This window comes from Molothrus ater, chromosome 3 (assembly GCF_012460135.2).
Source record: "Molothrus ater isolate BHLD 08-10-18 breed brown headed cowbird chromosome 3, BPBGC_Mater_1.1, whole genome shotgun sequence".
Taxonomy (NCBI): Eukaryota; Metazoa; Chordata; class Aves; order Passeriformes; family Icteridae; genus Molothrus; species Molothrus ater.
The window spans coordinates 46047177-46059741 of record NC_050480.2 but is presented as its reverse complement, the minus strand read 5'-3'; the positions used below and the strand labels follow the sequence as shown (position 1 = coordinate 46059741).

Here is a 12565-nt window from a genome sequence, read left to right as displayed (position 1 = left end):
GACCAATGCTACCTTGAAATTTGAGGGGAAATCACAAATATGACATTTTAAAAAACATTACACAGAACACTTGGTGGCACACCATCACCCCTGGATCTCTTATCCACATGTGATATGTAGCCCCAAAGGACACTGAAAACGCTACCATCAAAGAGCTTCCATGTGCAAATAACTTTTGTGCGCTTTAAAGAAAATGGGCGCCCTATTTATATATCCAACTACACATAAAACCCTGCTTGCATCCATGTTCTCCCAAAGGCCTACCTAGCAGGAAAGACTTTTGCTAATGATAAACAATACTATCGAGACAGCCATAAAGCAAAACCACCACTCTACATAATTCTATGACTTACCTTTTACTGTGGAGCTGAATTCTTGTCCAGTAAAGAGGCTTCATTGGCCGAGAAGGCTCTATTACATGTTTCCTGCTCCCTTTCTCCTGATTCATCCCCATTGCAAATAAACCAGATGGTAATGGAGGAGGAAGAAAACCACAGCCCTGTGGGACTGCTGGGTAACTGCTGCCCTGGACTGCTGCTGGAAGGGGTGGTGCACTTCCAGGCAAAGGTGGTGGGGCTGGAGGAGGCATCCCCAACCCAGGCAAAGGAGGGGGTGGTGGAGGGACACCAGCTCCAGGCAGAGGTGGTGGAGGGGGTACAGCTACACCAGGCAGAGGAGGTGGAGGGGGTACAGCTACACCAGGCAGAGGTGGTGGAGGGGGCACAGCTACACCAGGCAGAGGAGGTGGAGGGGGTACAGCTACACCAGGCAGAGGAGGTGGAGGGGGTACAGCTCCACCAGGCAGAGGTGGTGGAGGGGGCACAGCTCCACCAGGCAGAGGTGGTGGAGGGGGTACAGCTACACCAGGCAGAGGAGGTGGAGGGGGTACAGCTACACCAGGCAGAGGAGGTGGAGGGGGTGGAGGGGGTACAGCTCCACCAGGCAGAGGTGGTGGAGGGGGTACAGCTGATCCTGGAAGAGGTGGTGGAGGAGGTACAGCTGCACCAGGCAGAGGTGGTGGTGGAGGGGGAGGAGGTGGAATGCCCCCTCCAGGCAGAGGTGGAGGAGGTGGTGGCAGTCCTGCTCCAGGAAGCGGTGGTGCTGGGGGTGGCAATCCCAGGCCGGGCAGAGGAGGAGGTGGAGGAGGGACACCAGCTCCAGGTAAAGGTGGCGGTGGTGGAGGGGGAGGGGGGATACCCCAGCCAGGCAGAGGAGATGGGACTCCTGCTCCAGGCAAGGGTGGTGGTGGAGGTGGTGGAGGGAATCCAGGGCATGGAAGGAGAGGAGCTGGAGGCAGCATTGGTATCTCCCCACTTGGCAAATGTGGAGGAGGAGGGAGAGGTGACATTGTGGTGCCCGGGAAAGAGTGGTCCAGGTCTGTCACTGCTGAGACAGCAGAAGAAGGGAGTCCTGAGCCAGGTAGAGGTGGTGGCAGTGGTAATCCTGCCACAGACACGGAAGTAACAAAGGAATGGCCATGTGCTCCAGACAGGGAGGCAGCCTGTTCAGTCGCTGGCAGTGATGGGGGAATGCTACATGTGGGCTCCGGGGGCAAGGAAGGGGGATGTTCACTACGAGTTACATCTACAGTACTTAGAGGCTGATGGGAAACTGTCATTTCAGTCTCTCCTTCAAATGCAAGGGACAAATCAACTTTGGGTCCTGGAAGAGGTGACTGTGGTATACTCTGTACTGATTGGCTTGCATCCAATGGCACTGAGATTAGCTTCGGTGACAGAATTAAGGAGATTTCAGAACAAAACGTGGGCTGTAGTTCTAGACCTGGCAAGTTCTGAGTAGGCCCTTCACTTTTGCCCCCTTCTAAGTGTGGTGGTGGGGGTGGCTGTGGCAGTGCACTGGCTGAAGGCATTGTATGTGTTAAATAATCCTCTGTTGGTGACGTTTGTACAGATCTCGCCTGTGACACAGTCCTGGGTGTGGTCTCCTCTTCATTCCTTTGAAGAGTCACACTGCTGAGTTCCCCAGAGTCTGCGTGTGCGTGGTCACTTTCCTGCTCCCTCCCAGCAGTCTGTACCTCTGCAGCAGGAAATTGTTTCTCTAGTTCTGCAATTTTTGTCCTCAGATCCTCAATAGTTTGCTCAAGTTGTTGGATGACACTGGCACGCTCCTCAGATTTCACGTCAAAAGCATCCTTTCAAAGAAAACAAATAATAAGATCAAACAAGGATAAGATAACATTTATCATCATATAAAAATTAAATTTAGATCAAGAATATTAGATCAAGAATACTAGTATTCCAGAGGTTCAAAAATAAGCTAGTTATGTCAAGGCTTTAAAAAGTGAGGAATCATTTTGGCTAACTACATTTTAAGTGGAAGAAGACAGTTTAGGAAAATTATTTACTTATTTATGACAATACCTTTGTCAGTAAAAGGATATTTTAGACTGTGATTACACTTGTCAAAAGCAAAAATCAGTAGCAACCCCTCCCTCCCTGCAAATACCCTGACTGAGAAAACAACCAACCACTGAGCACAAGTACTGCAAGCATTTGCCTGCACGTGGATATGAAGACACGGTGCTGGGAGGGCTCAGCATTATTTGAATTCTGTTAAGTGAAAAAAATGTTCAGTGTTTCTTTAAAGGGATCACCATGAGTAGCAGACTCAGCATATTATTGACTGCTGCATTTCAATACACACCTTAATGATACAACACCGATCAGGAATGCAGAACACTACAAATGCTATCTTTTGGAAAGCAGCTAAATCTCAGAGCCAAAAAAGTATACTTTTCTCTGGCCAGCATAACTAGGAAAAAAAAAAGAAGCAAGAAAAAACTAAGGGAGAATTTTCATCCTACCCCAAATTGATAACACCTCTGCCAAGAGACAGACTGTGATAGGAAAGATTCCTGCCTGGAATGATTATTCTGTATTTGACACGTTTCACATTTTTTCTCTCTTTCTCTAAAGCATCTGATCCTGCTTGCTGTAGACTGAGTAGAGGAACCATTTACCTTAAAAGCACATTAATTCCTAAAATTTTAAAGAAACACCTGTGACAAACTGTACTAAAGATAACGGATATGTGCTTTCATCCAAACCAGCCAATAGAAGTAATCTTGTCCAAAAATAGCCATTTGTGCTTATTCAGGATTGATGAACAGGAGACAGACTTGACCTTACAACAAAAAGTATTCTAAAAATCAATTATTTTCTAGCTGCATACATTTACATGTACTTTTAGTGCTTTTGTTTTCTCTTTCAATTAAAAATATTAGCCAGCACTTCAAGCATTTAGTTGGTCATGCAAGAGGTTTCACAAGTGGTTACAGCAAAACTTAAGTGCCTTTTTATTTCTTTTTACCAAACCATATGCATTTCAGATGAGACCATAGGCTTGCTTAATAGGAAATATTTCAAATATTCAAATTATAGGTTTTGTAAAGAAACCTACAAATTAACATACAATACTTGATATACCAATTGCCTTGATTTGTTTCAGATAAACATTTTTCTCATCTTTTGACACATGAAAGTATTAAAAATATTTTTTTTCTGGAAAAGAAAATTATAATTTCCAGCTGGGGATTGTTAATAAAATTTTATGTTCAATAATACTTAAAAAATGTTTCTGCACAGAATCAGTTTTCAGATATAAAATTTCAATTTCTTATTTATCTTAGAATTTCTAGTTGTCCTAAAGCAATCCCAGAAGTAAAACAGCAACAGCATTTAAACCAATAATTGCTTGATCTTGAAGTACCCTTATCAAAAAACTTACAATCTCTTAGATTGTTTGAACTTTCTGGAACAGCAGTTTGAACCAAAGTTTGGGTATTACAATTAGGTCTCCCTGCCACAGGTTGACAAAAAAAGTAAAACAGAGAAAGGAACATGAAAAAATGAATAGTGAAGGAATTAAGACAGACAGAATAACTAACAGTGTAACAGGAAGGAAAAAAGGCTGAGAGAGACATTCCCATTACAAATTACTCATGATACTTCAGCCCATCCAGTTTCCTTTAATAACTCAATACTTCATAGCAACAACAGTTTTATTGAAGAATTTCTTAATAAAGGAGTAATACAATATTGTTTATCCCTTTGTTTCATCTGCTCTTATCCCCCTACCAGTCACCTGCAAATACAATAAGGCCTATCAGTTCTTCAAAAGGCAACACTATCAAAGGAAATATGTTGCTAGGATTATTAAGGCCACACACCAGTTTTCAGCTGAGATCAAATCCAGTTTCCCCAGACTGTAATTCTCCTAAGCTCCCATTTTATACTGTAAGAACACTCCACAAGGGTTTTATAGGAGATACAGTAAATTCATTTCTGCCATAAACAAACTGCAGCCAAGAGGATTAGGCACAATATTCAATGGCTCTGAAGAGATTTGCCTTAAAAATGGCTGATCTCAGAACAGTTTACTGTTTTAAAAACTCTTCTACTTGGGAGATTAGATTCAACTTCTAACAAGAAAAAGAAGTAATTCTTGAATACTGTAATTCTATGTTAGCTGCAGGAAAAAAACTAGAGTCCACTCTCCTACAAGACAATTTACCCAGCAGATAATGAAGTTTATTTCAGGAGCAGAACTCTTTTAGAAAGGTTTTTAATAATGAGCAATGCAGTGAGATGAGTTAGCAGTTCAGACAAGATATTAAAATGTCCTGATGAATTAAAGGGGCTGTTTAGCCATGCCCTAAGAAGCAGCATTTCTGGTATCCTTGAGATACAGAATTTCAAACAAGTGGGTGATTTCCTATTGTGTTATACCTAACCAACATATCCAGGTTTTCATGGAAACAGCATTAGTATGAACAAACAAGACTTTGATGTGAATGAAGAGATATTTATCCAGAGGATATGATGTACTTGAATTTGTTTGGTCTTAAAAACAAGGAAACCAAAAGCAAAACAAAACACAGCCCCAGTATTTAAGTGTTTCAGTAATTGTTTTAGACAGACATATTTTTCATTGAGACTTTTAAGATGCCCTCAGAGCAGTTTAATTGGATTTTTGACTTTGTCCTATTTTAAAGTTGACCTCTAGATTTGAAAGGGCTTATCAAACAAGAAGGAAATCAAAACTATATAAATCCAATCAGAAATAAAAAAATTCTACTATTTCCTTAGAGAATAAAGCAGGAGAATACTCAATTTTTCATACATGTAAAAGATGGTCAAAAGCGGTTGACAAGGACCAGAAGACTGAGATTAAAAAACCCACACACACATAATGAAAAGAAGCTTCATTTTCAATCCAGGGGACAATTCCACAGCAGAAACCTATGGGGTTTAAAAGAGATATGAGGAAACTCTGTCTTGCCTAGAGTTCTTACCCAGGACCCAGGTACTGTGGAACAGTCTTCTTTCTGTAAAGAAAGAAAGAAAGGTGGAAGCTTAACCCTTGCTTTATCCTGGTGGCTTAAGTATGAAAGAGTGAGCAGGAAAAACATTTCAGAGGTGTGTGGCTATAGAACAATGTCCAGAATTTCTCACACAGGCTGTACATGTTCCATGTGCAATGAGTTGGATGCTCAGTCTGGGACTGATGTTTTTGGTTTGCACTGATAGGATTGTTTGTACACGGATCTGGAAATATTTGCTTTGCTGGCTAAAGGTTGTACATGTGGATCTGCACATGTACATTACATAGAATTCATTCCAATCCTGTCATGTTTTCCACATGTGCACTTCAGATGTCCAGCATAAAGCTGATCTATATAGATGGAACATGTCCAGGATCTTCAAACATGTAAAAGATCAGAATGCAGCTACCTCCTTCTACAGAGTTGACAACCTAGTTTGTCAGATGATTGACTGAAACCTATAGACCCTTCTATAACTAAATTTCCAGGCAGAAAAAAACCCCACATCTGTGAAAGTTAGCCCTAGTCTACGTATATATAGACATACATATGTGTCTGTACTTGTCTATAACTTCCTATCTCAGCTTTTATTCACTTACATAACAGCCATAAGGTATCTTTTTTTTTAAATAAACATAATGACAGTTCTTATTGGTAATTTTGACATATTTGAAAAAAAACAAGTCATATTACATCTTGGTTTTAGAAATTAATACCTTATGCTATTACAAGTCAAAAAGTTGCATCAGCACTTTGATGATTTTCTGCAATTTGTCACCTAGTGTCATGAAATTTCCTCTTTGGATAGAATTTATATTTAGATATTAGGATTATATTTGCTTTGATTTCTCTTTTTTTTTTTGGAAAAAAAACTTGACTTTTTAGTTTCTCTACATCACAATTCATGAATCAGAGTCTATGCTGCTGCCTAGTTGCAAGAACACACAGGAAACAGAAGCATATAGTTAAACAGAATTAAGATGGCAAAATAAGGCCCCTCAGCTCTTCTAGTAAGTGTGCCTGGGTGCACTTGGAGATACTAGCAGTGCACAGGAACTTGGAAGGATGCTCTTTCCAACTGCTTGTTAATAAATGCTGCTTTTCTACGCGAAGTGAAACATTTTTGAACGCGCACGCTCACCGAATGGCACAAAGTAGAGCCACAGTAAGAATTTAATTCAGTCAGAGAAATGTGATCTCTATTCAGGTTTCTCTCTTTAAAGCTGTCTCATTTTCAAAGCTACTTCTTGCAACTGCAGATCAACCTTAAGAAAAGGAGACACAACATTTAACAGGCATTTTTAGTGCTACAGTAATTGGCAAATGAGAAGTACTGGTGGAGACTTGATTTGCATTCAGACAAAATAGCATCCATCTAATTATTCTCACATTTCACTTAATCTCAAGGCTCATTGCAGCATTTTATTTTTACAGCAGTAAAAATTGAGTCAAAAGTTGGCAAACTTGCCAATAGCATCAGGGAGAATTGCTGAAGGAGTAGAATTAATATTGGATACTAGTTTCTTCCTCAGACTACCTGATTAAACCTTTTTGAGTGAAGCTTTTACTATTCTGAAGTTGCACATATGGGAATGAGGGGTACACTTTTTCACACTGGTCCATCTTTCTTCCTACAACCACAAGAAAGTGATGCTCCCCAGTATAACAATGAACAAGCAAGCCCTGAAACAAAAACAGCGTTGCGCATTGCCCTGTCTGAAGTCATAAAACTTATTTGGTAAGCGTGAGCTACTCCCACTCTGGGACACATTGCAACAAATGGATTACACCAGCCTGCACAAGGCTGGCGATGGACTAGGTAGCTCTTCCTGTCCTAAAGAGCTCGGACATGTCTAATCAACTTAGTGGTTTTGTCGCACCTATCATGTGTGACAAAAACCCCCCAAACCATTACATGCAGAGATCAATAAGTATTGAAATTCAAATAGTTCAGATAAACTAACACAGAGTCAACAGGGAACCTATAACTTTGAAGAAAGATGCATGCATTGCAAATGCTGACTTGGAAAGCTGGAAGTCAGAGGAAAAAAAGAGCTTAGATTCTTGAAGTTTCTATTCCTGAACAGTTTGAATTCCTTATCTCTGAGCTAAGCATATTTCAGAGGATAAGATCTCAGTTCTTTACATTACCCATTTAAATAAATAATCAACTTGAGATACATCAAAGATTAAAAGAGTTTTCTCTTTTTAAGGAGTAACTCTTAACGTAGTTGGAAAATAACCTTAGGTTATCCCCAGATTTTACTATGATAGAAACCTCAAAAGAATTTTCATAGACTGAAGACAAGACAAGGGTAAAATAAAATCTCACAGAACAACTGACCACCCTAGGAGATGCAGAGGAGTCAAGTTTAATTACTGTAGTATTACATAGCATTACTTTAAACCTTCACAAATAACACTTGTGGAAGCTTAACCCTCACTTTTTATCATGGTAGCTTGAGTATGAAAGAGTGAGCAAGAAAAAAATACTGTGTATGGCTATAGAACAGTCCCCAGCACTTCTCAAACAGGCTGTGCATGTTCCATGTGCAATGAGCAATGTCCTGACTATCCAGGCTGAAAAACCAACCAAAATGTCCCTCTCAAATTTTGAAGGTTTCTGTCCTGGCCTAGATGTAATTTCATTATTAGGGAGGTATGAAACAATATATAGATAATTAAGACTTCAAAAGGGGTTTACTATCCACATAGCTTAATTTAGCTCAGAAATTAATTTAACTGTTCTATCACTCATCCAGTGTAAAGCAAGCATGTAAATGAGACTGGGTACTGAAAGAAAAGCTGAACTTTATTAATTTTATTATAAAATTATTTTACCTGTTTCTGGTGTCTTTGATTTACTGTGCTATGGATTGCAAGGGACTGCTAGTGCAGATGAAATGATAACCAGAACCTAGCCACTTATGTCAGCAGCCTATAAGCAAGAGGTACCTTAAAAGTCAGATTTCCTAAAAAGTTTGGATAAAAAACTGTCTGGATTTATTTTCTCCTCAATATGAAATTTCTTGCTGAAATGCCTAACACATGATTAATTTCTTCCTTTCTTTGTCACCTGTGGTTTTTCTAAAGTATTTCAACTATGATACTAAAGTGTTTGGGTAGTTTTCCTGTGTATCCAGGCCAAGGCAACAATTCATCTCATTCTGTTAAAACATAAAATCTGGCATACCTTGAACGTTACTGCCTTGACACATTAGAGAAAGGTGTTGAACTTTTTCACACCAGACCTTTTCCTGGTTTTCAATTCCACTTGAAATTGTCCAGCAATCTGGAAAGCAGTCACTGTGAAAACTAATTCTAATATTATTTTCATGCTCTTTATATGTATCAATTGTAAGCTTTTATGCTAGAAATAACAATATGGATTCTATGAGCCAAAATGTGAACATTAATGGTTTAAATTTGAAGGGCTTGGAATGCCTTTTAAGCTCTAGTAGGGGAGATCAAGAAAGGTGAAGATTTTTCAGATGAACTTTGCCCCATTCTGATAAGCAACTGTCCAGAGTATGATACTTCTGCATAGTACTTGCCCTTTTCAGCTAAGAGTTCAGCCAGACCACAAAATGGGAGGTTCACATGTTGCTTTTGTCTTAAGCTTCCAACAGGGAATAAGCAGCAAAAAATATCCACAGTAAGAATAAATCTTTGTAGATACACTGAAGTCCAAGCCCACTGCTCACAACAGAAAAGGTTTGGAGAAATGGAAAGAAATATAATATATTTCCACAAATATATCCATAAACATGCTGAAGGCAGGGGCCTGAAAGTATCTCATCATCTTTAACTCTTTAAAAGTGTGAGAGTTATATTAGAAACAAAGCTGTATCATTTTGAGTGAAAGAACTTTAAAAAAAGTCAATCAAAATCAAGTAATCAAAAATGAGCTTTAAGTATAGAGAAGTTAACTAAAATCTTTCTGGCATCACGAACATTTAAAAAAACCCCAATTTGTATATTTAGAAAGAGTTGAATAATCATAGACAGCAATTGCACATTCTGGAATATGCAAGTTAGTTTTTATGGATAGTTTTGGCCTTCCTCTCTAAAGAATAAATACAAAGATAAACAGGTATTCAAAATACAGAAAAGGAAAAAAGTGATTTTACTGCTTTTGTTTATACCAGCTTAAGATGGAAAATGTAATAACTTTTGATCTAAATGTAAGTAGAAGATAAACTGGTTACTCTACCTTGTATCCAAAGAGTAGAAATTATTCTCAGCCTTTTTTAAGTTCTCATTTAGGTTTGGCAGTATGTAATTTTTCATTTGTTTGTTTTTAAATTATTTAAGGCACTTTTGAGTTAAATGAATACTTATTTCTACTAAGAAAAGCATTTTTATCTCCCTTCTACATAGAGAATATTGTAGAAAATCTCAGGATTTACACCACTAAAAGGTAGCACCTGATATTTAATGCCAAGGGAAATATAAGAAGAACTTGAAAGAGTTCTCACTTTTGTGTGGAGGAGGTCTCTCAAACAGTTTAAGTCTACTTGCCAAATTAAATGTCCTGCTAGGAATGTCACAAGAAGTATTCACATACTGATATGTACACACATACACAGACTTACACACATACACTTTTTCGAACTGCTTTCCTGTATTTCATGCAATTTCTTCATCTGTTCTCTTCAATTTGTGTGGAATTCTTTTTTAAAAAAGCTTGAAATCTAAATAGTACAGTACCAAAAATATTCTACGCAATCCAAGTATACGATGTTACCATTGAACAAACAAAATCTCTGGTTTCACTGCTCTCTAAAAGATGAGCCAAATGTCATAAGTAAATAATGGAACTTACAGAACAAATCATAGTTTGGTATAAAAGGAGTTTATGGACTTTCATCTGAAATAGAATTTCTGGTTTAGAGAATTTAGGAAAAAATTGTATTTAAATAATTAATGAATACAGCTCATAAATTTTGCTCTAACTAGGAATTCATAGATGGCATAAGCACTACCTCAAATTTATTTATTTTCATGAGCAAGAACAGTGAGGAGTCAGAGGAGAAGAGAGTAAAGAATTTAAACAGAATTTTCAATAAGCATATAGCTATCATGCATTTGCATTCACTGCTCCCTAAGGGAACTTACAGTACTGTGTTATTATTTTACAAGAAACTCACTGTAAAAGGCAAGAGAAGAAATACATTAATGCTTAGAATCAAACACAGACAGAAAGTGATGATTCTTTCTATGCAATCCCTATCCCATAGTTCTCCTTTTCCAGAAAGTGAAAGTCTCTCACATTATAGTCAAGGATTTAAAGCATTGCCAAACAATTCTTGTTAAAATAAATTATTTTCTCAGTTTTACTCTCATTCTCCTTTTCCTCTTATCAATTACTGCCCAAATCCTAACATTGGTGCTGCATGTCAAAGAATTTGTACCTAAAATGACAAAAAAACCCCATCTTTGTCTAAGTATAAAGCCTAGTCAAAACACAAAGAGAAGAATGCCCATTATGATTAAAGGATGCAAAATCTACATTACTACTATTACTGTTGTTGCTATTATTGTTAATATACATTCTCATAAAATCTGTGATGAAGAAGATGTGAAATGAGATTAGAGTCAAGAACTTGACCCACAGTTTCTTAAGAATTTTAATCAATGCCTGAAAGAAGTTACTCACAGGAAATACAGGTTTTTACAGCACACATTTTCATCTCTTTTAGCTGTTATCAAAACAATGCATCAGAAATAGAGCAAGACTTACCATTTTACCACTGACTAGGCAAAGCAGGAAATACATACTACCATCACATACCCATGCTCAGAGATGAGCAAAGTCCTGAGAAAAACCACCAAACATGAAAGCTAACCTTGCTTGGAGAGGGCATTAGTGGAAAAGAGTTTGTACATCATAATCTCCTAATGTTCCACTCAACACTTAACTGTGCTGTGATTTTTATGTGTTTCAGATCTATGATATATGTCTGTCTCAATAAAAGTGGAAAAAGAGAATAAAGAATCTTTGAAACTAAAATGAGCACAGAAGTAAAACTTCATCTTGACATTAACATTAAGAGTACAGATTAGAGAAGACAAATTTTAGTCTCACCATGACTAGGAGGAAGAGTGCAAAAATGTGTTATTGTAACTCCACTGAAAAGAAGAAAATGTATTGTTTCTTTTAAAAAGGCAAACATTGCCTTCAAGCAAAATAACAGAAGTCAATCCAAGTATTGTGAAGTCTGGATATAATACAAAACACTAATATTTGTTCTGAGAATTAACTGCTTACATTTTTCTACCACACAGGCATGACATTCTATACTCCTGTTTCTTCATTTAAATGTGTAGTCTGTGATTTATATTCTATGTTTTTGTCAATTAATTATGTCCGATGCAATTTTTTCCCTTTTATTTTTTTTAAACTTCTGCCTCATCAGAACTAAATAGAAAATGGGTTCACGATTGTGGTTGAAGAAACAAATTTCATCTTCAACAGGATATTAACCTCTTTATTAAATGATAGTAATTCATTGATAACTTATTAATTATCACTTTAAAGGAAGTCATCCATGAGGCTGGTAGACCAAACCAAATCTTTTCATTTCACTGGTTTAAAAAACACCCCAACTAACTAACCAAAACAACGGTGACAGAGCAATGCTTTCTAAATATTTAGTGTTTTGAGGGGTTGGGAAGGTAGAGGATCTGCTTTGAGATGCTCAGACTGCTAAATCTTGGTTTGATTAAACAGGGCAAGTGTATGTACATTCTAAAGGCTAAGTTATTAATTAGCAGAAAGCTACTCCTTTGACTGAAACAAGAAAAAAAAATTCCCGCAGTAGGGTATCTGCAGGACCGCCTGGGAACGACTTGCAAGAGCCTCGCAATCCATGCAAAAATGCTTAACTGCCATCTAGTGGCTGAGTAGGCAGACTTTAGGGTGTCCTTCAGACTGTCTCAATAAGCACTTCTTCCCTCCGTTTCTGATATTTCTATTTGTCTTCTCATCCTTCTTTCATGGCCAAAGAAACCCCATCAGTATCAGATGACAGTATTAAATTATAAAGTGGCTACAAGCCGTGTGGGAAGCAGCACAGACTGAAACAGACAGTTTCTATTTAAGCTGTATTAAGGTCTCAACTCAGAGAATCTCACTTCATATTTCAAAAAGTTTAGTTAATTTACTTGCTGCAGTTTTAGGAAATTAAACATCTATTTGTGCTTCTAAGGCTTTCTGAA

At 38.0% G+C, this 12565-nt stretch overlaps 1 protein-coding gene across 2 annotated transcripts in view; it reads right to left on the bottom strand.

The window, feature by feature from the left end:
- Positions 1-12565, bottom strand: part of FMN2 (formin 2) — a 152969-nt gene that overhangs the window by 101096 nt on the left and 39308 nt on the right. The window contains exons 5-6 of one of the 2 annotated variants that reach the window (XM_036379618.2): positions 5315-5347; positions 354-2152 (exon numbers count right to left, since the gene is read on the bottom strand). In XM_036379618.2, coding sequence (XP_036235511.2) covers positions 354-2152; positions 5315-5347 — 1832 coding nt within the window. The remainder of the gene's footprint in view (positions 1-353; positions 2153-5314; positions 5348-12565) is intronic. The other variant, XM_036379620.2, reaches the window with a different exon arrangement.